Source organism: Vanacampus margaritifer, chromosome 4 (assembly GCF_051991255.1).
Source record: "Vanacampus margaritifer isolate UIUO_Vmar chromosome 4, RoL_Vmar_1.0, whole genome shotgun sequence".
Taxonomy (NCBI): domain Eukaryota; kingdom Metazoa; phylum Chordata; class Actinopteri; order Syngnathiformes; family Syngnathidae; genus Vanacampus; species Vanacampus margaritifer.
In genome coordinates this window covers 25,330,500-25,356,748 of record NC_135435.1, presented here as the reverse complement: position 1 = coordinate 25,356,748, position 26,249 = coordinate 25,330,500, and the positions used below count along the sequence as shown (strand labels likewise).

The 26,249-nt window shown below is 39.1% G+C and overlaps 1 protein-coding gene across 7 annotated transcripts in view; it reads left to right on the top strand.

The window, feature by feature from the left end:
* The window catches only part of chst8 (carbohydrate (N-acetylgalactosamine 4-0) sulfotransferase 8), a 146,120-nt gene that overhangs the window by 13,136 nt on the left and 106,735 nt on the right, over positions 1 to 26,249 (top strand). Inside the window, exons 1-4 of one of the 7 annotated variants that reach the window (XM_077564078.1) lie at positions 557 to 640; positions 750 to 791; positions 995 to 1,109; positions 16,875 to 17,035. In XM_077564078.1, coding sequence (XP_077420204.1) covers positions 16,879 to 17,035 — 157 coding nt within the window. In that variant the 5' untranslated portion in view covers positions 557 to 640; positions 750 to 791; positions 995 to 1,109; positions 16,875 to 16,878. Of the gene's footprint in view, positions 1 to 552; positions 641 to 749; positions 792 to 957; positions 1,110 to 6,615; positions 6,881 to 9,131; positions 9,425 to 16,874; positions 17,036 to 26,249 lie in introns of those variants that run through there. The other 6 variants (XM_077564076.1, XM_077564079.1, XM_077564080.1 and 3 more) reach the window with 6 other exon arrangements.

The window sequence follows — 26,249 nt, the reverse complement described above, 5'->3', positions numbered from 1 at the left end:
TGTGTCTTTCGATCAGCTCATTCGGGCACTTGTCTCATGTCCAGGTATTTGTCATTGTCTCGTTAGTTTGCTTCTATTCAGTACCCTCTTTCCCTTATCTTATTTCATAAACATATCATACAGTTCAGTACTTCATGTTGTCACGGTTGGCTGTGGTTTTGGACCCAAGAGTGGGGGTCAGAGGGAGGAGGCCGAGGTCAAGTCCAAAACAAAAGGGTTTTATTAATTTAACAAAAACAAGGTGGTGCACGACGTGCCGACAAAAAACAACAAAGTCCTAAATCGAAGCAAAGTCAAGTGGCATGACGAAGAAATAGCAAGACATGGGAGAAACGACAAAACTTGGAAACAACAATGGACCGACCCAAAATGGACAAACACAGACTAAATACACCAACACTAATGAGACACACCTGGGAAGCACAATAGGCTGAGAGCACCGATTGGTCAGACACACTGGGAAGAGAAGAAACACAGGTGGACGTGATCAGACATAACGAGACAAGGGGAGGAATCAGGAACACGTGACAAACACCAACCACAGACAAAAACAGCAAACACACCCAGAATAAACAAAATCCAACCCCTACAAAACCGAAACATATAATTATAATTCCATGCAGGAAGATAGCGGCAACAGGTACGTTGTGTTACGTGAAGTTATGTTGAATATTTATGAATGAAGTAAGCTATCTGGTTTTATACTCGAGTAAACTGTGTTTTATCATTCACGGTCTGTGTTTTCAAAGGGGTCGCCATTGTATAGTGATGTCAGTGAAGTCGGGGATACTGTATCCTTCAGATTGACATAAGAGGAAACATATATGGAAATATACAGTATATAATACATTTCAGAGCCTTTTGTTTCTTCCATTTACTTGAGTATTTTTTTGAATGAGTACTTTTACCCAAGTTTTTTTTTTTTTTTTTACACAAGTAATTGTACTTTTACTCAAGTAGAGAATGTAAGTACTTTTCCTTCCTTACATATCAGACCTCCTTCACTTTGCTACTCCTGTTCGGCCACTCCACTACTCATCGACCCTTCAACTCCATGTTCCATTGACTCCGTCTCACTCTTCAAAACTAGACTCAAAACTTCACAAATGGTTCAGACTGTCCCACCTACCAGTAACAAAACCATCCCATTCACATTAACTATTTATTTGTACTTTGTCTTGCTAATTTTTATTTGTCTGTGTTTTTGCACAGCGACCTTGAGTATCCTGAAAGCGCTTTAAATACAGTTTATTACTTACTATTGCATGTTTTTCCAAGTCAGGCGAAAATCAGTGTTCCATTTTATGCTTTACGACTTAAGCAGGCGCAAAGTGCAGCAAGGGCTAACGGCGTGGCGCAAAAAAAGTGATGTTGTGACTATGTTGAAGCCCCCCCTGCAGCGCACCTTTACAGATTATCAAAGTTATTAGTCGTCCTACTATGGCCTCTCCCCAAAATGTCATGGCATTTAAGAGTGGAGACTTGGAATGCAGCAGGCCACGTGTGAACCTGCGGGTGGCGCTAGAGGTAGAAACAGTCCAGCCAAAGTTGTTAGGCAGAGCACGAATGGCAGTAAAAATGTCAGATGGAGCCATTTAATGGTTGACAGATGATTTCAGTCCGTTGGATGGGATAGTAAAGTGAGCAGTTTTTAGTTGGTTTGATCATGTTTAACATTTTTAGGGATTACTGTATGTTGTTTGTGCTTTATCTGGTTTGTGTTGAATTTTAATGACATCCAGTACAAGCGTATTGCGAAACCTACATGTTACACCAGCCTATATTAAGTGGGGTACAGTGGCAGGAACGCATTATGAGTGGAAAACAATTACATGTGAGTTGTAAATTCATATTATAAAACTGTGTCATATTGCATATACTAAATCATTAGCCGGTCTCGCAAGGTTTTTACACACAGATCGCCATGGAAGACTGTCGTTACGTCTGATTTATAGGAAATAAGAGGCACCACTTTGATGGCGAATCAAGTTGGCTGTGTTCAGACCCACAACGGCACAAACCCTATTTTAAATATGCCGGTTTGCGTGCGTCTGCAAAATTACCAACACCCGGTTTAACCTGCCCCCACGCAGATTGACACTGTGGGCTGTGTTGTCTTGAGACCAAGATGGGTCTTATAATAATATGATGTTGATAAGTGAATTTTTTTTTTGTACATTTGACTTGAAAAGCCTCTTTGAATTAGATCAATTTAAGTCACTATTGTCTCGGCAGTTCTAAAAGGCCCTTTTTTCTTAGTGCTTAATTAGATATTCAGCCACTCCATTAGAAGTAGGGACACACTTTTCTCTGAACAATTTGCACTGTTTCATGTTATGATTTGCCGGTTAAAATTACAGAGTCAATTTCATAACAACTGATTCAAGTACATTTGAATTGAAAGTAGCACATTGGGATCCATTTTTGTACCGGGGCAAGTCTGGCATGATCTGCGCAGGGGCGGGCTAGACTTTGTTTTGGAATTTCGTATTTTCGTTTTGGTTTGCACGCAACTTGACACAGTACAAAATGTTTTGTGCCATGTGTGCATGAAGACAGCCGACCTCATTCAATGCCAGTAGACGCATTCTTGCATTCCATTTAAAATCAGCAGGTGGCAAATCCAAGTCCAGAAAGTAAAAAAAACTGCCACAGTTTTGCTTTAGCCCCACGTGCTAGCTAGTGTTAGATTACCTGTTTTTGTAATCGTTTGCGTGTTCAAATAAATCAGAGTTGAGATCTCGTGAAGAGGGTCCTTGCAAGGTTTTTTTAATCAGAAGCTTCTGATGACACAAAAGGAATTTCACCAAGCCATGTCTCTGTCCAAAATATGTGTCGTCTCTCTCAGACACGGGACTTTTATTAGAATCCGCCTCTCCCCTCCTCCCAAGTGCAAAATCAGATTACTTTCTCCCAGTATACTAGCTCGTCCTTGAACTTTCAAAAACCGGATTTCTGATTAACAGAAACTAGACTTCTTAGATAAATAAAAGAAACTTATTAACTTTCTAATTTCTGGGAAAAGAGAACAGATGACAAAGAGGACATAAGCGTTACTCATCAAGCTATATTAAGTTAACATAGTTATATCTACATGTACACAGCTATAACTAAATTCAAAACAGTTAAAATATAAAATGAAATAGTAAAATGTTAACAATAGCTAGCTCCCTAGCTAGCTCCCATGGTGCTTGTTTACCTGCTAGGGAACTAGCTAGGATCAGGGGCTAAAGCCAAACTGTGGCGGGGTTTTTACTTTCAGGTGCTAGCTAACTCCTTAGCTAGCTCCCATGGTGCTCGTTTACCTGCTAGGGAGCTAGCTAGCATCGGGGGGCTAAAGCCAAACTGTGGCAGGGTTTTTACTGTTCTGGGCCTGGATTTGCCACCTCTGGAGAGGAACACTGTTTTGACATGACGACCTTGAGGAGTTTAAGTTGGCCGAGCTTCTTCTTCTTCTCGCGGTTCAAGTTTGACCTTGCGATGCCGCAAGCGCAAATTGATTCAGCATGAGAAGTTTGATAGTCCGTTTGTGAGTTTTTAAGTCATTTTCTTCCCGGCTTGATTCTCTCCGGAAGCCTTTTTGCTGATTCAAGGTTGGAGAACGGGAAGGATTTTAGTCTCTTATTTACTCAGCTCTTACAAAAGCTCACAAAACAGGTCCTCACCTGGTGCCTCATTTATCAAGCGTGCGTATGAACATTACCATACAAAGTATTAGATAAAAACAATTATTAGTATAAGTATTAGATAAAAACAATTATAATTTAAAAAACATTGCCAGCACAGTAAAACTGTGTAACAGCAAAAAATAGTGCAGTGATCTTTCCTCTTTAGTGTATTTATTTACATAAAACAGCATATATTATTATAGTTATTTATGCAGATTTAACACCCCTTTTAATTACATTAATTTGTCCAATTTTATTCCACTGTATTTGATCTTTGCATAGGAACTACACTAAAATGTAAGCTCATTTCTGTGAAGAAAAGCAAATATTAATGCTGATTAAATGTGCAATGTTAAAGTAGATCTACTGTCACCAAGAGCTTAATTTATTTTAAAAGAAAAAAGCTGAAATGCTAACGCTAATGCTATTACTTCTCAAAAAGCACCAGGATGTTATTGTATGTAGTGTTTATCTTCTCACCTAAAGGCTTCGTGTGACCAGCGTCTTCCAGTTTATGAGGTTAGCGTGAGTTATAGCTGCGTTTAAGGCAGGATGGTAACGTGCAACAACGCCACGGCGCAAATGTTCTTTGCACTGGTTTTCATGTGCGTGCATCAAAAGCATCAGAGCTGTGAGGTGTGGAAATAGAAACTTGATATTTGATGTGCATGGCGGAAAAGGGCAACCAGGACGGAGAAAGGGCACCTGCGCATCCCCGCAGAATACACAAGTACCTGCTGTAAACAATCCATTTGAACACTTTTAATTATAATGGCAATAACAACAGCAAACTTCATCATGTTTATAGTGATTATTACGCAATATTTAATATACACATAATGATGATAAGTTGTATGTATGGATGTTTCAGCATTCCCACAATCTGAAAAAGAATAAATAAAGCAATGACTATTTTCATTTGATTTAATATTGCATTATAATTCTTTTGCATTTTAAAAATTGCAGAAAAATAGTTTAAATTGGTTGCCTTAATGGATGAGGTTTTCGATGAAACATTTGCTGCAACACCACGTGCTAGCTGGATTAGCCGTTGGCTCTAGTTTAAAGCTGGGAGGGTTTTGTTGCCATGGTTACAGACTCCCGCCCACCTGTTGGTCAACCTCTGCTGCAAAAATGAGAATGATCAAATGACCGCAACATTAGCTACACCTGATCCCCAAATATACTATTAGCTCAATTACTACTACTATATTTACTACTTCTAGTGCTATTACTAATACGATTGTACTACTATTAATCTACAAGTACTACACATCACTACTACGCCATCCCAACTAGTCCGACTGCAATGATCCGTTAGGACTGCTGAAAAACATCCCTCTAGTGGTCTTGCATGCTGCAAGAACAAAGATAAGGGCTGGCAAAATTCTATTGGACCCTCCACATCCTGGTCACCACCTCTTCCAGCTCCTCCCTGTGATTCTGTTGTTGAACATTACTAGTTTCACGACTAGCCATTTGGTGTTTTGGTGAAGAAATGTTACCTCTATACAATCCTTAATTATTTTATTTTTTATTTTTTGGGGGGATTTTGAGGCCATTTAGAAAAATGTTGGAACCATTTCCGATGGAAATGCTCAACAATGTCAAACACAGGTCTCCATGTTGTTGACACCACGTTCTATTTCATCAGCTTACTCTCACAGTGTTTGTATTTGCCGTCCGTATTTTGTTTGTTTCCCTTCATTCCAAACTTTAGAGGAGTATTGATTTTGTATCCGGGCGCTAACGTTAATCCGCATCAATGCCGCTTCCTCCACACTCTCTTGCCGATGGTACGAAAGGTCACCGTCGGCATTGTTTACACAGAAGCAGAGGAGCCCGCGGAGGCTGACGTGTTGATGTGACAGATGGTGCTCGCACCGGATGATTCAGACGTGCAGTTTAGCACATCAGAGGGAGTTTGGTCTCAAAGTATCCCTTCCATTGGAGTCCAAACGTTGCGTTGTGTTGTGTGTTTGGGACCAGATGCAAACACTGCAAGTAGGCCGAGAGCCAGGTCCACTCCTCAGGATGATTTTTGTTACCTTTTTTTTTTTTTTTACCATCATTTCCTGTTGGTCAGAAATACTCTCTAAAAGACCAAAAAAATTCTCTCCGCCTGACAAATTACCATCAAAAGTGATCCATTTCAAACATTTTATTCTACATCTCACGGCCTCAATTGTATATTAACTCATTCAATGCCATTGATGGCTATAGACGTTTTAAAAAAAATTCCCACTTTTTTTAACAAGAGTATGAAAACCTAGATTTTTTTTTTTATTGTATTAGAACAGATATAAAATTTGTGATGAATCGTGAGTTAACTAGTGAAGTCATGCGATTAATTACGATTAAAATTGTAATCGCCTGACGCTCCTAAGTTCTTAAAAATAAAAAAAAGATTATATATATATATAATATATATATATATATATATATATATATATTTTTTTTTTAAAGAACAGATTATTGAAAATTAGGGGCATCAGGCAATTAAAATCTTAAAATTAATCGTAATTAATCGCATGACTTCACTAGTTAACTCACAATTAATCACAAATTTTATATCTGTTCTAAATGTACAACAACAAAAATTCTAGGTTTTCATACTCTTGTTAATAAGAGTGGGAAAAGTGTTAAACTAATAGAAATGGTTCAAATGAATTTTTGACATCTATAGCTGTGAATGGTAGTGAATGAGTTAAAAACATCCCACACTGGTAACCTTCAATTTAAGTCCAAGATGAGCTTTCTATCTGAAGTATTAGAGGAGCTATGACCAAAATACTCCACTGAACCCTAAATTGGGGGGATTTCCAGAATTACCAATTAGCCAATGTGATTCTGAATATGTCGAATTCTTGCTTGCTCTTTTGTTTTTTTTAAAAGTCAGTCAAGAAAAAACATCAGAGCGCCTCAACGGTGCGTCATAAAGGCGCATATCTCTATGATCCCTTGTTTTGAATTCATGTCAAAATTATGTCTAAATGTGTAGAAAGTCTCTCGACTATGTCTAAAAATAGAATAAAATAGAATAGTGACAAATTAAAATGATTTTTTTTTTTTATCAGACTTGACCTTAGCTTTCAAGGGTCACCCAATGGCACAGTTTTGTTTGCATGGACCCGTTGAGTTGGGGGTGGTGGTCCCTATCAACTTGTGATGGCTCAAGGTACAAGATAACAGGAAATCATAGCCAAAAAAAGGTAACAAAAAACCCGGCTCCTGGCTTAAAGTACCCGATTATACAAATCAATATTTGTCGTTGGGAAAAGCATTGTTGTTTATTTTCCAATTCCACCCTCTGTACTCTGCTGCACAGCATAGTTCAAACTGCAGTTTTATTTATTTATTTTTATTTTATTGTTTTATAGTCGCTTTATCCCCAAGTGGTTTGATGCATTTTTTGGGGTCTGGATTGCTTTCAAATGGTGCGTTTAGGTACTTTACACTTTTTTCGCTGGACTAGTAAATGGCTCAATGTTGTGGAGGTTCAAAGGTACATAAATCTACCATTGGCAAGCAACACTGAGCTCATTCTTAGACTTTTTTTATTTTCTTAAAATTGTGTTGTGAGCTAGTTGTGATGTGGTGCTTTTGAACTCTGTGTGAACTTACAGGGATACATAACTTGTGTCATGATGATCCATTCCCATACGAGTAATCTTTCTACTGGTTGTGATGTGGTGCGTTTAAGTTCTATGGGAACTTCATAAATGCGAATTCTGGAAACTCTTTATGGCCTGATGATTGAATAAATTGTAGGATTAAATTGTGGTAGGGAACACAAATGCAACATTTGCAACATAATTGAGCTCATCATTGTCTTTTTTTGGCCCTTCATCCCCATTGGGTGAAAGGACTTTGCATTCTGTGGTGCATTTGAGTTCCGTGAGAACCTTCTTTGCCAGCACTTATAGCTGCTATCTAACGTAATACTGGTTGTAATATGGTGTATGATAGTGCTGTGGAAAATAGTACAATTTTTATACTATATATATATATATATATATATTTTTTTTTTTTTATCATTCATATTTCAGCATATGATTGCAGATACCACAGCTGACTCAATAGTGAGAGCATTTTACAAGGCACATGAATGCACCGTGGGCAAAGTATTATTATTGTTATTATTAATAGATCTACCTAGCTTTTTTCCCCCATTGTTCCCATTGGTTGAATACATTTTTTCGTCCGACAAAATTACAGTCTCCGGTAGTTTAACTTAGTGTTTCAAGCAAACTATATTAAAAGGCATACGGACATCCCTTTATGAAGCATTTTGCTCTTTGGATATAATGCAAGGGAGAACTCCAAACGTTTCCGGCCGAGATGCAATTACTTTAGCAAACACCTTCACATCAGCATTGAGCAGAGATAATGGTCAATAAGAAATTCCGCTTTTTATCCTTCTTAAGAAGGACGGTAATGGTGGCTTATGCTAAAGTAGGTGGAAATTAACCACATTCTAAGGATTCACTGAATACGGCAAAAGTAGTGATGCCAATTTTGCCATTCACTTTTTCTTTATAGTTGTGTTGACTCAAAGTGTTTGGTTCCACTCATCGTTTCTGAATGCTGCAATGTGCATTCCCCTGTTATGGGTTATCTTTGCGTTTTATAGGGACGCATATTTTAAATGCAGCAAGGGCAAAAAAAAGTTTTGTTTAGGGAGACAAAAAACACATCCACGCTTGTCAACACAATTTTCGATTAATTCTCGGAAATTCTGTTCAGCGAAATTGCACACTGACTGCTGGACTTACATTTTTGCCGGGATGTGGCCATCCATCTATCGACTACTGTACAGTGTATAAATGACGGCACCATTCGAGTGGCTATAATAAACCTCATTTCTTGAGGGACTTGGGTTGACTGAAACATTGAGAAATGAATGGAGGTCAGCTGAATGTGTTTGTAATTTGTATTATAGACAAAATGGTGCAGGACTTATCGCTGCTGACTTCATGAATTATTGCAGAGGAAGCGGCTCTTAATGCACTCTCAAACCTCAAGGGATTTTACGCTTCTTGACTGTCTCGCCGGGGGTAAATAGTCCATTCGTTCTTTTCATGTTGATTGCGATCCATAGGGCCCGCCGGCACTAAACGGTACAAGCCAGGAACTGTTTTAATGTAGTGTACAACGTCAAGCAAGCAAATCACTTTTCGTTATGTTTGTCAGCAGATTTGTGCTCCGATGGGTGATCTAAAACTTTTAGGCAACAAAAAAATTCAGGAAAATAATTTAGACAAGCATAGTGAGAATGGCCGGTTACTGGGATTAAACCCTTTTAGTATTATTATCACAGCAGTCCTCCTGTTTTTATTGTTTTTAGTTTTTTTTTTTTCTCGCTCCTCCGCTTTCAGATACATTGGGAAGGCAAATGGTTCGGGGATATATATTGATTTGTAAGACATGCGTCATCTCCTGTCTCCTGCGTCCCTCTCCTCTATGACAAAGCGCTTCCCCCTCCTCCACACATAAAAATCTGCTAGCTACCGTAATGTATGTGGAATCGATGCAAAGCTCTGCTTCTCCCCTGTCAGAAACCGTTAGAATTACGTTGCTAGCACATATAGTTTCAGAGTTACGGTACTTTGAAGTTACTCCTCTCTTCCCCCCTCCTCCACACGTGACAACCTGATAGCTACCGTAATGTATGTGGAATCGATGCAAAGCTCTGCTTCTCTGCTCTCAGAAACCGTTGGAATTACATTGCTAGCACATATAGTTCCAGAGTTACGGTACGTTGAAGTTACTCCTCTCTTCCCCCCTCCTCCACATGTGACAATCTGCTAGCTACCGTAATGTATGTGATATCGACGTAAAGCGCCGCTTCTCTGCTTTTAGAAGCTGTTGGAATTATGTTGCTAGCGCTAGCGGTTCAGAAATTACGGTGATTTGAAAAACAAGTGCGTTGTCCTGTCGCTGCGGTCAATTTCGGATTTGAAGGTTTGGGTGTGACACGGAGTGGATTGATTACTGAAATAAAGACGCCATGATTGGATGTTTTCAAGGCTCTTTCATCCTTTGTATGACAGCACACATGTCAGGGCGAAAAAGCCTTGTTGGTCAGTGAAAATGTTAATAATGTCTAACATCAGTTAAAGCCTTATGATGTCTTAAAGCTTTTCATAACGATGGTGACAAATTGACAATATTGTAGTCGTCCCATCCCACTCCCACAGAAAAAAATCCCGTCCCAGATACTGACTACAATACAGGCAGATAGACTTCTCCGGCGCTGTCCGCACTCCAGAGTGTTAGTCTAGCGCATCTTGGTGAAACATATTGCACATTTTGATTCAGTTACCTTTTTCCATGCTCCACTGGTGACAGCCCGGTGGCAATGTGGTTACTCACTCGTTCTGGCGCTTCTCACAAATGCGGATTAAGACTTTGAATTCGGGGTTTCAGGCGATTTTTTTTTAATTGTAATTAATCGCATGACTTAAATAGTTAACTCACAATTAATCACAAATTTTATATCTCTTCTAAATAGTACAAGAGTTTTCATAGTCTTGTAAACATAAAAGTGAACAAATGTTAAACTAATAGAAATATGGCTGCATTCTTTAGTCATTGATGCATTAATTTCATAATCGTTGAATCATTATTTTTTATCTATAACGTGATGGTTGTGAAATCCATTAAAGTGGTGCAACACTGCGTGCATAGTTGCTTGGCAATACTGACATGAAAATCAACGGCCGGTTCACTTGCTTTTCTATGCCCTGGCTACAAACAGGCGTCCAGTCATGAGCACTGTAGTCTGATTAAAAAAAAAAAAATTTATTCTATTAATTCTATGTTGTGCTGTATGCAGCCATACACTCTTATCATTACCTGTACCATTTTGTACAAATTACATACTTCAGCGGCAATCGTTGAGCCAAACTGATATCCTTGTGACACAATCGTGTTACTGCCACTTACGATTTCACAAGAACAGAAAGAGTGTGGACATGACGAGGAACAAATGGGATGTGCATCACCACACTTGAAAAGTGGCATGACCAGCAGGACTTGGCGTTAATCACGTAACGTTGTGTTCAGGTCAACACGCAAGTACTCACCGCTTAAAATCGCGCACGTCTGCTATTTTACACTCTGTCACTCAGGTGTGATGCGCCGGTGTTAATTGCACACTGAATACATCTGCACAGGGAGAATCGGCGTTCAATTTAATTAAATTATAATCACTTTGATGGTATTCGGTGCTTTTGCTCAGGATGCGGCTTACGGAGGAAACGCTTCGTTGAGCAGGAATCACATCATCAAGGCAGAAGCAATTACAATTATTCAACAAAAATACTGTTGTTTAAAGCAAGGGTGGCACAGTGAGCTAGTGGTCCCTCACAGTTCTAAGGTCTCGGGTTTGAATTTCTGCATTCCAAAGACATACCTAAAGACTCAAAATCTTTAAGATTTAAATGCCTATAATTCTTAACATAAAAGAAAACAAACATGCTAACGCAACAGACATGAAATGTGAATAAAGCCGAACGTCAAGAACAATCAGTGGTGCTGTTATAAGGTTTGATGAATGATGTGAGATGGTCAAATAAATTCAATCAATTCCAATGAACGGTGGCAGAAAAGCTGGCCAATTACATTACAGTCAGACTATGTACAGTACACTCCAAAAAGAGAAATGTTGAACAAATTAAGATTATAAATATAATTTTTGACCAACTTAGAAAACAAACACTTTAATTAGTACCACACGATTGAATAAAGTTACTCCAAAGTGAACATATTAACTTTAATTAATTATGAGTTCATTAAATTTAATACTTTGGATTGGAGTCACTTTGGATTATCTTTTTGTTGTTGTTGATTATCTTAATTCAGTTGAATATATTAAGTTTAATGAACTCGTATTTCATTAAACTTATAACATTAACTTTGGACTAACTGAATTTAATCGTGTGTTACCAATTGAAGCGTTTTTTGTTTTTTTTTAATTGGTCAACAATTCAATTTGTAATCTTGAATTGGTTCAACAACGCTCTTTTTAGAGTTTAGAAACTCAAGCTTGAGTTCAGTGGAATGATACATGCAGACTTAAGATGCGGAATAACAATTGGTGGGGTCAATATTTACATGGTTATACAAACTGTACATATACTACATATATTGTTGATTTGGAGTACACTAAAAGCCGCACATTTAGTGTACGTTTGTAACTGTAATATACATAAAAAATGAAATACAGAAAAGTGCTTCTTTGCTTTGTGTAGACAGAAACATTTTTTGATAATCATAGTGAAACGTGAAAAAAATACAATAACAAACTGTAAAGAAAAATATAGTTAAGTAAAATAATGTATGATGTACAGATGTACCCCTAATCCAATTAGTCCCATGTTGGGTATGTCTCTGTTCCGCACCACAAAATCTGAATCCAAATGCATGTAGCGTTGTATCCCAAGTGTGTACATAGCTGTACATACTGTAGGTAATGAAAGTATATGCCACAATCTCAAAAGGCCTGTGATGAGCTTGCTTACTCTTGAGTATTGTCACCTCGTCCTAGTTTCTCCACTACTGCGCACTTAGCCACTCATTAAATGTTCATCTTTAGCAAAACACATCCTGTGGATTATTCAAGCATCTGCTCAAAACCTTGACCTGCTTACAATTCACCGCCTGGACGCTGAAAAAAATCAATACTGTAGTGCCGAGCTGAGCAACTGCATTTTGCCTTATTATTATTATTTTCAATTTAATGGCGCAATGTTTAACAACCAACACTTGAAAATAGGCTTTGTTAATCTGTTATTTTTATTAGTGACCGTGGACTACAAAGAGGGAAGCACTTAAATGCTGAATTCAGTTTTGCTTTTTATTGTGTCAACTGCAATTGTGGAGTAAGCTATCATCCCAATCGAATAGTGTTTCTCAAATACTGTGTGTGTGTGAGATATTGTCCAATTTCACCTAATTGGTGACAACAAATTATCCGCAAACAGTGTGCTTTTGTCGAGTATCTGCGCTGAGTATCGAGTAGGCGGCAGCAGATAGCTAAATAGCAAATAGCCTAATTGCGTTCTACTTTTAGACGAGACACGGGTGACTGTGGCATGGTGGCTAGCAAGACTACGGTGACAGACTGTGATGACGTTTTTGAAAAGAAAATATGCCAAGCCCGAACTGGACCCTGTACAAAATTTTGATCCAAATAAAGGCCCAAGTACAAGTTCAGGTCACCGGGGATGCAATGATATCCTGTGCTTTGTGTGGTGAAAAGCTAGCTATGCAGTGCTATGGTCACGTTAGCTTAAATGCCATCTCCAAACAAAACACACTTAGCTTCACAACAACACAGACTAGTTTGTTCACCTGCGTAAACAAACAGAGAAAAAGGAAACTCTCATGACAAAAACCACAAAGGTCAACGAGAGAGCCCTTAAAGCTAGCTACCACATTCATGAACTCAAAAGGCAGATTTAGTAGCTGCTAAGACTTGGATGAAACTGTCAACTCCGATGGAATTTTGACCACACATAAAAGGGAAATAAATCCGGATTGTACAAACTTGTCAAGCCTTTGTGTAATCAGATTTGAAACCACTCACCAGCAACAGTGGAGCTAATTCCACATTACAGCGTGGCCGAGGTGAAAAAAGCATTCCTGACATATCATCAACAATCCAACCTGTCCACCTTGCGCATGTATATCATGTCCTTCTCATCAAAGTGCCTGTCAATGTTCTTGGGCGGAAAGTTGACAGATAACCGCTAGTTTAACGATGCGCTAATGATTTCCTGCTGCTTTTCAGAGAAAGTCACATGAAACGCATTGGACTTAATTTGGATCGTTGTAATAAAGACTTTTTCAAGTTTGAAAGGTGCCAACAACTGACATGGATGTATGTTGCCCACATGAGGAAATGGCGAGAGGATGCCGCATTAATTGTGCATGCGCAAAAATAATTCAAACTGCATAAATTGTTGTCAGATTTTCTTTAGAGAAATCCATTATGCCTTTGTTTTGAAACGCAGCAATTAAACAACATGAGCTCCAAAGTGACAGAGAAAATCCTTCCATCAATCATGACCATCTAGTCAGATGTCCAACAAAAACCGTGCTACCAAATGATGTCCAATCTAAACTTATTAGATTTCTAGAACCATCCAAAGTATGACGCTCCATTTTTTTTTATAGGTTTAAAACTGTCAGGTTAGGCCTTTGATCAAGGCAGCAGCAGAAGCGACTCACCGCCACCGTTCAAGACACATCAACGGCGCTTTGAACAGGAGCCCGCGCCCCGCTCGTCCTATTCACCAGCATGTCGTCATTAATTAATAAATCATGCCTGAAGTGGCTTTCATCTCTTTTATTAGCCCGGCGCCGTTGCTTCCACCGACGCTGGGAATGGGGAGGTAATTGAAATAATCGCGACATGCTGCGTCATGGGGGGTGCAGTGCCCCAACATGTTGAGTTTGTTTTTCTCAGGTGGCTCAAGACCGATAGAATGCAGAGATGACAACGCATGGGGGAATATAGCTTGTTTTGTCACTGCTCGATTTTTCCAAAAACTTGGAGCATTGTCTATTAACATAAATTTTGCCCAAATTCAAACCTGAGTTTTGAATCATTTAACAATACAAAGGGGAAGAAAATATTTTTATTTGAACATTAATTTATCTATGACTAATACTACTATATAATTTCCATCAACTTACAACTAACTCATCGCCACGAATCAAGACTTTGCACAAACAAAAGTACGATAAAAAGCTGCAATTGATCATTATGTGCGAGTACCGATACCAGGTATTGGCACCAATACTAGCCTTGTTTTAAGGTATTGGTACTCACAACAGTGGCTAATACCAGTAACGGCCGTCCTCTCGTGGCTATTTTGTAAATAGGAACTGGAAATTCAAAATTTGTGGAATAGAAAATTGCCATTGATGCCATGAAAATTTAAGGAAAAATATTGCGATTTAGGGCTGTGCAATTAATCGAAATCCAATTACAATTTTAACTATGACACTCCACAAATACAAAATCAACATAATCATAAAATTTAATTAATACTTAATTTTGAGTTGTTTAAATTTAGACATTTGCACCTGATTTAAATGTCAAAATAACTAATCTAATAAATGTTGTTTAATCAAAAAGGAACTTGCATATTATAGTGTCTCAAATAATTTTATTTGTCTTAATATTTTTTTTTACATTTAAACATTTTCTTGATCTGTACTAAAAAAAATAAATGATCGCCCTAATTGTGATTTAAATTATTACCAAAATAATCATGATCATTATTTTCTTCATAATCAAGCATCACTAATGCGATGTATAGGTCTTGCTTCAAAATGATCTGCCATTTGGGGATATGTACTAGTGGTATCAGTATCTGGTATCGGTGACTACTCAAGAGTTGAGTATCGGTATCGGTCTGAAAAAAAGTCGTATCGAACATCCCTACTTAAACTAACTTGTGCCATTGTCAATTTTCCTCCCATGTACTCCATGTCAAGAACTTACAAATGGGTTAAATGTGATTGCTGAAAGCGGGACTGGCCGGAGGGAAAGGCTTAGAAAATCAAATCAGATGTCAAACATGCACTTTTGATTTTGTGGGTTACAGTAAATGTTTTGGGTCTTATCATATTTGTTTCTATGCCGTCCATCTACGGTAGCTTTTCCAATTCCGGTTTATATGATTATGTTTATGATGTCATCCATATGAACTTGTTGGCTTTACAGACACCATTTGATGAGAAAACCGTTGCATATTTAAGGCCTGAAAAATGTCCCAGCTGTCATCGGACACTCATTGAATATTTAAAGCGTTTCCTTGTTCTTGGTTATTTTTTAGCACAGGATGCTGCGTGACAGTCGTGTTCTTTACACGTCATGGAAACGGTGCATTTGATGTCGCGCTTGAGTAGTCACGCTCATTTGCATATTCATAGCAGGAAGACAGCCAGTGTGTGTACTAACGTCGGTCCAGCTGGAATAACATTTCAACGCCTCGACTTTAATTTATTTTGGGAGGGTGTGGGAGATTTTTTATTTTTTTTTTGGAAGGGAGGTTTAAAGCAGCTCAAATTTGTCCCAGTTCATGGATTATTGCTCACAAATTAAATAGACTAAGAGGTTTTCATTATGCCAGTTTAGACAAATACAGCGTATGCCAGTTGGAGCGAAGAGATGCAGCTCAAATTCAGCTTGGAGGAGCAAAATATTTTCCCCAAACGTAATTGCGATGCACCTGCAAGAGATTTTAAGCTACAGCAACAAATAGTTAATTGTAGCACGTAGTATAGGAAGATGTGGAACTACTACTGTGGAGCGTTTACGACTAACAAATATGTTTGAGCATTTTTGCATACGTGGATTTAAATATATTGCCAATACCCCGTGACATTATGGGAAAGGATTAATGGAATTCTTCCAGTGCAGACATTTATAAGATTGCACACATTAAAATATTTACTCAATTAATTTTCAATTATTACGTATTGGTATAATGTAGGCCAAATGCAAAACTTTTTATTTTTTATTATTATTATTTTTTAACCCGCGCATCCGTACCTGTGACATTCTAATGTGCAATTTTTTTTTGCATTTAGTCTACGAGTACCTTCGAACATAGTTGCAAATACGTTTAGACATATTTTCAAGTGCATTTAAACATATGTGCAAATACGTTGTTTATGTATTTACAAGTCTGTTCGAACTTGCTTGCAAATACGTTCAAATGTATTTAATGCATCTATACACATTTGCAAATATGTTCAAACGTATTTGCCAGTCAAAAATGTTAACTCCACATTGGCTGTTCCATGCGTCCGAAAATCCAGGCTTGTTGCTAGCTAGATTGCTCAACCTTCAACTACCGTGAGTGATGTGAGCGCCGCCGCCCCAAGAGGAGATTTTTGGGACGTCTTGGAAGTTGATTCTCAGTTTTGCTATTCAGTGTGTTTTAATAAGGCACACAATGCTAATTTTGCCTCTCAAACAACAATGCGAAACTTATGCGTACTTATTTCAAGCCTTGCCACTATAAATAATATGCCCCATTTAAATTTTACGATTTAAATATTTAATACGCAATTAATTTGTAGCTCTTGTTTGTGTTTCGGCCTGACCTACAATCCATGTGTGACATTTTTTAAGTGAAAAAGTAGGACCCTCTGTTTTTCTAATTCTGTACAACCTTTCTACAGAATCATGCTTGGGATGAAATGGAGGATGACACTGGACCCCCAGTGCGGAGGCAGGGGGAACCTTTACTGGTTCTTCGTGTTCCTCCTGTTCTTCTCTGCCGGAGGACTGCTTCTCTTCCTCCAGCAGCTGAACCACTCGGCGAAGGTGCCCCAACTCGCTGGTAAGTTTTCTCTAATTAATGCAAACAAAAAAAAAAAAATACAAAATAAATAAAACTGAGTGGAAGGCTGTTTGATGACAAATGTCTTAGATTGCATTCAAATTGAATAAGCTAAGAGTGGTGGTAAGTGAGGTTGACATGGTAAAAATGCCCCGTCCTATGCTAACTCTTTGACTGCCAAAAACGTTAAATAACGTTTAGTAAAATCCTATGGAGGAGTGCCAAAGACGTTAAAAGACGTTTGTTTCAAAACAGAGGTGAAACTAACCATTTTCTATTGTTGATTACTGAAAAACGGAATAAGGTAGAAACAAACTTTTTTTTTCTGATGAAAGATGAGAGTCCAATCTTTCATTTGGTAGTATGTGTGTTTCCATAGTCCAAACACATAATTTTCTGTGGACCTTGAAAGATCAGTCAAAATGCTTAAATCGACTGGCACCCACGGCATCCCTTTTCTGAAAACGTCTGGCAGTCAAAGAGCTAATGATTAAGGTCTTTTTAAAATCAACTTCACGTGCCTTCTTTTAGTCATGTTAGAATGTTAGAAAGCTACTTTTTGTTTCATGTCTGGGCTTTTGAGTACAGTGGAACCTCGGAGTTCAAACGTCTCGGAACTCGTACAAATCAGACTTCGACCAAAAAATCAGAGTAAAAAATGCCTCGGGGTTTGACCTTATTCTCGGAGTTTGAACATCCAAGCAAACCAAGCAAAGCCGAACATACCGTGATTGGGTAGCTGAGTGAAGTTGAGCGATGCCGAATGCTCACGTTGCGGTAGTGGAGAAGAAGTGCTGCTCGTGTCCAGTCAGAGCAGGTGAACACTTCCGGAGGTGCTCCGTACATTCGCGAGTGCATGTAGATTTTTCCACGACAATTTTCTTCGACATGGGCCCAAAGAAAGACAACAGTGCCGCTGGCAGAAAAGAAAAACGTACAGTGCTACGAACCATAATGGATTTAGGAAGGAGATTATCGCGCCGTTGTAACTACTTCCGTAAATACTGGCACAAGGAAACCCCCTTAGGTGTTCAACAACGTGCCTGACGCTTAACAGCGCACAGGGACCCCTTGGTAGTCTAACAATATGCCCAATGTAAAATATACTAACTCAGCACTGAACTAAAGCATGCATTCATTTCACTGCCACTGACGTTTATAGACGTCAAGTAAAAACCTACGCTTCACTGCCAATGACGTCAAAAGACGTCATCCAATGATTTTTTTTTTTTTTGAAACGGGTAGAGGAAACCCTTCCGCATGTCTGGTGAAAGTTTCAAGTCTGTCTGTTGTGCCTAATGACTATTTTTGGCCCCTAGAGGGCAGCGATGACTCTCTTTTGACAAGATCGGGTGGGCGTCAGTAGAGGCGGAGCTAGAGCGTCGAGCAGGAGATGAGAATGGAAGACAAAGGAAAAATGGCGGCCGGTCGCGAGGAGCTCACGCCCGAGACGTTTTTTTCAAAGACCAAAAGCATCGCTGAAAAAGCACATTGTTGACGATGATCATCATAGATGATGAAGATGAGGGTGACTCCGTGGTTGGAAAGCATTGACGCGGCAGTAGAAGACGTTAGATGGAGCTAGATGGAGGAGGGAACGGGCAATGGCGAGCGTTTGCAAGCAGCTCTACACTTACAAGACGAAAGGCATCGACCAACGCTAAAATAGTACATTGATGACGACGGTGATCATCCTCGATGATGATGAAGGTGAATCCGAGCTTGACGGCGAAATTGGAACCGCTGACGCGGCGGCTATGACGGTGTCGTAACGCGGAACACAACCGAGCACGCACAGGCGGACGTTCGATCGGACGACGGAGAGTGCCCCGAGTCCAATGCATATTCATCGGAGGAAGTGTGTACAGTCTGCTACTTGCTTTTTATTCCCCGGAAAAAAAGGCCGTCAAGAAAGTGTAACGTTTGCACGCAAAACGGACCAATGCGAAAGTGAAAGTAAACTGTTGTGCGAGTCCTGGCGTCTCCTTGCACGCAGGAGAGCGTTACAAAAGGAAAAACTGTATTTGAAACATCCACATAATTGTAAGTAGTACCACAGTTGCACACATTTGTAAATAGTTTGCGAAATTGTTTTGTCAAATTGTTACACTGTTGAATGGAAATAAACGTATTTTGCAATCAAAAAACACTTTTTCATTGTTGGTGAAAGCGTTTTACAGAAGTAAAGCACTATTTAGGTGTTTGTGGCATCATTCATGGACAAAAAGAAGCGTACAATTCACTAGAGTGCATGAAATAACATCGTTTCACAAAAAGCTCTTTTTCTCCGTTTTTTGTTTCAAAAGAGAGAATTTCGGTGAAAGTAACCATTTTCTATTGTTGATTACTGAAGAACGGAATAAGGTAGAAACAAACTTTTTTTTCTGATGAAAGCTGAGAGTCCAATCTTTCATTTGGTAGTATTTCCATAGTCCAAACACAACATTTTCTGTGGACCTTGAAAGATCACTCAAAATGCTTAAATCGGCTGGTAGTGGGCACAACCCGTTTCTGAAAACGTCTGGCAGTGACATAGCATTTTTCATCCACTGAGGCCATCACACCACAACAAAAAAGGTAAGGTATTTTTTTGTTTTTTTTTAAATACTGTACAGGGTGTCCATGTTTTTTCATAAATATTAATTAAAATAGCAATTTTCTGTTTTGGGAACTTGGGAACGAATTAATTGCATTTACATTATTTCCTATGGGAAAAAATGTTTCGGAGGTTGAACAATTCAGACTTTGAACACTTCACAGGAGCGAATTGTGTTCAAACTCCGAGGTACCACTGTATCTATTTTTGTGTGTGTGTGAATGCTATTAATTGTTTTCCTTTTGTCTGAAGCTTATTTCTGTGCTATAGAAATAAAGCTGGCTTGCCTTTAAGTAGCACTAAGGAACTTTTCAACCTTAATAAATTATTTTCATAACTCTTCTGATGAAACATTGACTTAAAACTAGTTGAATGGCCTGAGGGGGTCTGTATCATTTTTACTGGCACTAAACAACTTTGAGGAGCAGGCTAGGAACACTGTCACAGAAAAAACTACATATGTACTGACTGCTTTATGGCATACATCAAAAGCTACCCCGGATGAAAGGGCAGTCAATGATCAACATTGGCCCGGATTTCACTCACTACGCTATGCGCTTGTCCTCATAGGAAATGTGGTCTTCCTTCATACATAACAATACCGCTTTTGTCCATATGGTACCACCATATTTAACATAAACTGAAAGTTCCTTAGTGTTGCTTTCAAAAAAATTAATGCACACAGACAAAAAAAAAAAAACACTTGGCACAGACAAGCAAACATATACATGTTGATACATAACTGTATCATAAATACTGAGAGGGAGTCATGCATTAATTAGCAGGTGAGACAATATACACAATACATGCACATGCATGCACACACATGCAACACGTGTTTGCATAGTCCCCCCCCCACACACACACACACATGTATTGCACTCAGCTGTGATGTGGCCTGCTTGCCAAATGTGTCGCTTTTTAACGTGTCTCTGAGGTGAGAGTAACCATGGCAATGGAGGGAGTTCATACACGTCAAGCTTTTGTGCTCATACAGGGATGCCAGGTGCACCTCGCATGAGGACTTTGAAACTGTCAATTCTCAAACTAGACCTTCGAGATGGTCCTTGAAGTCATGCTCACTGGAACACGTTCACATTTTCCAATGTGTTTCCCCTCGAGACGTACTGCATGTAGCCCGCACACACTGTCTGATCGTTCTTATCCGTCCTCCCATCTCACATTGATTGGTTTGTTGTCGGCAAAGAAAATTCTGATGAAGTAACGCGGCAGGATGCCCGAGCGCCCCCAAAAAATCTGCTTCCCCAGCGAGTCGCTTTGCATCGAACGACGCTCAGTCGTGTGTCAACAGCACACCGACTCATTATGAATATCGGAGCGGTGTCATACTCTCCCACTCTGGATGAGAGCCACTCAGCCCAAGTGGAATCTCCATGCCACTAATATGTTTCTGATTGCCACACTGTTTCAGAAAAAGCAATGAAAGCCCACTTGTTGTTTAACAAAACTCACACATACAAGGACACAGTTAGACACAGGTTTTGTAAGAAATATGACAACCTTTGCAAATGTGAAGCCCGTTTGAGCTTGTGAGAGAATGACTGTGTAGAAGAATTGCGCAAGGTAGATGCTGTGAGAAATTACTTGTCATGCCAACAGCGTTCCAGCCATCCATTCATTTTCTATGGGTGACTTTGGGCCAGAGGCGGAGTACATGCAGTACTGGGCGCACGCCAACCGTAGCACACATTTCGATAAGCAAGCATTCACACTTACATTCACACCGATTGGTAATTCAGGCTAGTCTTAGGTGAACCTAACATGCTTGTTTTTTGAATGTGTGAGGAAGCCACATTCCCAGAGAAAGTCTCCAATCACGAGGAAAACATACAAACTCCATCCAGAAAGGCCAGAGCCCAGATTGGAACCTCGGACCTCAGACTACGAGGCAGACATGCTTACAAATACACCTCTATTTCATAATAATTCAAATTATTTGCAATTAGTGATCACCATCTGTCTGGTATATGAGCTTCAAAATTGGTAGCAATTGGACAAAATGGCAGACTTCCTCTGTTTTATTAATCATGGCGATTTTTCTGTGGGTCAACTCATGATAGACATTTCTGCCAAATGTTATGTTTCTAAATAAAATGTAGCCTAAATATATTAAGTAAAAAATCCACATGCAATGAACAAAACTCACCATTTTGTTTCCATATTTTAGCTCAAAATTGGTAACAATGGGAAATAATTTTGAAGGACAAGTTAGTCTTTAAAGGTCACCTAAAAGGGGCAAATTTAGACCAAAACAGACATACATACTACATCTCACGTTGCAACGTGAAACTACCTTTGGAGGAAGACTTTAAAAAGAAGTGCTACATAGCCAATTTTAGGTTCTGTGTGTCATTTTATGTTTGAATGCAGCTTTTGATTGTTGGACAATGCTGGAAAGTGCAAAGTCAGCTTTCTTTGCACGCCTACTGCAGGCGACAAACTTTTTTCTTTTCTTTTTTTGGTCATCCCTTCCAGCGTATTTTTGATGCATGAGCCTGATGCAATGTGTGTATGTGTGGTGTGTTGGCAAAACCCAAACAACTACAGGCAAACGAGAGAGCTTGTTCGCAGAAATAATGTACTATATCAGGTGCACTTTTTTTTCCTTTTTTTTACAATGATGACTCCAAGAGTTTCCACGCATTCTGTTTTGCTGACACCGGAGCATAAAAAGTACTTATCTGCTATTTACTTGTAACTTCTTGTTTTAAAATCTCAATGAGTTCTCCCCCTGACTAAGTAAAGGTAAAAAAAAAATACAACAGTAACCCCAGGGAGACTAGCTCCTAAGCTGTGTCAGTAGCTAATGGGGCTCTCAAGTGAGTAAAATTTTGCCTGGGTTTGTTTATGCTGCCAACAAGAAAGTAAAATGTAGTTCAGGTTGATTACTTAGTGAGTAAAAGGGATAGTTTACGTTCCCAAAAGGGTATACCGTGTAAAACGTAGCTAAGGTTTGTTGCTGCCAACTAGCGAGTAAACTTAGCTTGCGTCAGCAATAAGTGAGTTAAACACGGCTAGGATTTAGTTACATTCTGGAATAGTGAGTTAAACACGGCACAAAGTGAGAAAACAAATATTCTATAAAACGTAGCAAATGTTTATGTTCTTAACGAATAAACAAAATGTAGCTAAGCTGTGTTTATCTTCCCCGGTAACGAGTGAAACATAGTTCAGGTTAGGTCACGTTAGCAACAAGTGATTAAAACATTGCTATGGACAGTTTATGTAATAATTAGCCACGTTTTGCTTATGTTCTAAGTTAAAGTTAGGTTAAACTAAGTTAAATCACATTAGCAACAAGTGAGCAAAACATAGCTAAGGTTTGTTTATGCTGTCAGCAATTGATTTAAAGTTGTCATGATCTTTGTTTTGTTCATCTGTTAGTTTAACATGACATTTGTACGATCATTTAAGCAAGTTTTAAACAACAACAACTTAGCTAAGCATATTAATTATAAATTAGTACTCAAGGTTTAGGGGGGGAAAGTCAGATTGGTAGTTTGTCTTCATATGAAGGCCAGTTAGCATCACTCTTAATTTTTACACCACAGACTCATTTTTGCAACATTGGCACATCCTTTCATCTGCTCTTGCTTGACTATTGAAAATAAGTGTACCGGTATAGTTGTCTGAATGATTCATGAGCGCACGTATGCCTGTATAGAGAGGAAGTCCGCACTCTCTCTGAAGCGCGACGAGCGAAAGTTCGCCTGGAGCCATCATGATGTCGCTTGGCGCCCGACGGGAGCTCATGTCTAATAAAGCCCAGTTATACATAGGGTGTCGGCTTTTATCTGCCCCTCACAAACGTCCACCTCTTCATCTGTGCTCCGCAGCTTGTGATGAGCCTCGAAAGAGCACCGGTTAACTGTACGCCTCGCTTCCCTGAGACCGACCCGCCCATCCCTAGAGTAGTTGTTTAAGAAAAGAGGAGCTGTTCAGCACTTCCTGATACATTTAGCTCCTGAATTACAAATGAGGACTACTTTTGACTGCAGAATGTCTTGACATTAAAATATACCTATTTTTAATTTATTTCCGATCACAACGTGAGTGCATTACAGCTAAGGTTTGTTTATATTTCTGACAAGTGATTAAAACATACAGACGATAAGGTTAAGTAAAACACAGTTTTTAAAGCTTCGTTACATTGTGTCTTCAACATAGCAGAGGTTAGTAAAACTTACCTACTTTACTTTATTTAAAATTACAACGTTTTTAAATAAAGGTTTCTTTACATACCTGATAAGTGATTAAAACATATTGAAGCTAAGGTTTATTCACAACTAAGTAAAACACAGTTAAGCTTCGTTACATCACGTCTTTAACATCGCAAAGGTTTGTTTACCCTCCCAACAAATAAGTGAAATGTAGCTAAGTTAACACTGTTAATGCAGGGATGTGATTTGACCAAAGTGAAATTATCTGAAAATTTAGCCGGGGGTCTGGGGGCCGCTGACACCCAGCTAGGTCCGGGGGGGGGGGGGGGGGGGGGGGGACAAGCCCCCCGGAGCTCATGGGTTTTCCGTGTTTTTAAGTACTTTCAATGCACTCACATGACAAAGAAATAGACAAAACAACAGCATAAATTTTCAATGTATATTGAACTATCCCATATAAAATGGCAGTTTTAGTCAACTCAAAATCAGTCACATTCAAAAACATTGGACTGCCTTTGCTTTTAAAAACTATCACTGAGAATATCATCATATCTAACTAATGTGATTACTAAGTTAACACATAAATAATGTTGAAGAGTTCAAATTTCATGAACAAATAATTGTATCATGACCAAATGAAAAGTAACTCATATTAGAGCATACCACAAATGTCTTTGTTATAGCAGAAGATGTTATCTGTCGGAGTCATGTGCATACATAATGAACTACAAAAAAAAAAAAAAAAAAAAAACAGATTTTTTTTTGGGGGGGGGGGATAAAAAATGCGGAATTCCGCAAATTAGCGGAAAAATCACATCCCTGTTAATGTTCTCATCATGTGAGTATAATGTAGCGAAGGTTTGTTATGCAGCGAATAAAACATAGTGAAGGTTTGTTTACCCTCTGAACAATTGAGCAAAATGTAGCTAGATAGTCTTTGCATGTCATCGTACCTGCCACAGATTCAGAATGTGTGCCGGATGCAACAAAATCTCTGTGATACACAGTAGCTAGCCTACATTGTTACGTTTGTTATATCTTTATATGTCAGCATATTTTACAGTCATTATCCATCCTGTCTCTTTCAACTCTACTGTGGTGGTGTATGAAGTCAAAAATCATAACTTCCATTGCGCACATACATGTAGGCAGAAACAGACATAAAGTGTGGCCTAACTCTATAGAAATGAACGGAGGCCAAACAAATTGCAGCAATCTGCACTCACCGATTTCACTCTTTATCTCCTCGAAACCAAGATAGTATGACAGTTTTGGGCGCAAAGGAGGCTCCTACAAGGTAACATTAAGCTAGAATTGAATACCAAGCAAGGCTAAGACGAAACAATGTAGAACAGAAGAGAACAAACCTGCAGCTGATTCTCTGACAAGCCTGATTCAATTTCCCTTTCTTTTATATGTGCATCTTAATGGCTGCACTGGGTCACATGACCACGTGCAGATGGGAATTTAATGGAACGGCACAGAATTTGCCACCTGGGCTACATGTATCTTAATTCAGTTGTGGTTTGTAAGATACACATTACATAGTATCTCCTTTTATCAAGTGTGAAATGATCCAAACTTTGGGCATTGCCTGTTTATTTACCACTCTGCGTGATTCTGCAATAACAATCCTGGTGGAAAAATAATCCTGGCAAAATCCTGATATAAACCTCCAATAAGTGAACCGCATTATAGCGAGGGTCGACTGTACATTTGAGTGGTTAGATACTTTGCCAACTGAACCGTGCCACTGAAAATTGATTCCAAATCCAAAGAAAAGAGTTTCACAGCATACTGATCGTGTTCAAGATTGGAGGTTCCACTGTATTTAAAGTAAAAAAAACATCAACATAATATAATAAAGCAGCTGGTGGGAAATAAAGCACTCATCTATCTCTGTTCACAGCGAGCCCACCTGGAACTGCATGTGCATATTGTTTACCGCTCCGAGGTAAAATTTGATCCCTTTGCCAAAGGTCTGCTAATCCCTTAAGCTTGGTCTGTTTGCATAGTCCAATTTAGCCGCCACTTAATGTAATTAAATTGTGCTGATGATGACCCTGGGAGCAACCGAGCTGGCTTGTATTTGAACGTGTTCCAACTGTGGATTGTCACTCAGGGGGTGTTCGTGGGAGGTTAAAGAAATTCCCACTCTTTCAAGTATGCGCAAAGCTTCTTTAATAAGGCCTGTTTGTGTTCTGCTGGCACTATCCTCACTATTCCCTTCTGAGCATGAAGATCATTGGAAAGCAATATCGGGCCAGCCAAGTCCATCACAAACCCCTAAATACAATTTTCCTCCTAAAACAAAGAAATGGGATACTGGTTGCGGGGGGGGAGAAATCATGTCTCTTAGGAGTTTACGAGCTTACTCGCCAAGTATGTTAAAGCATCCTGCTCAGCCTTTCAATCACGTCATCTGCGGGTGTGGATG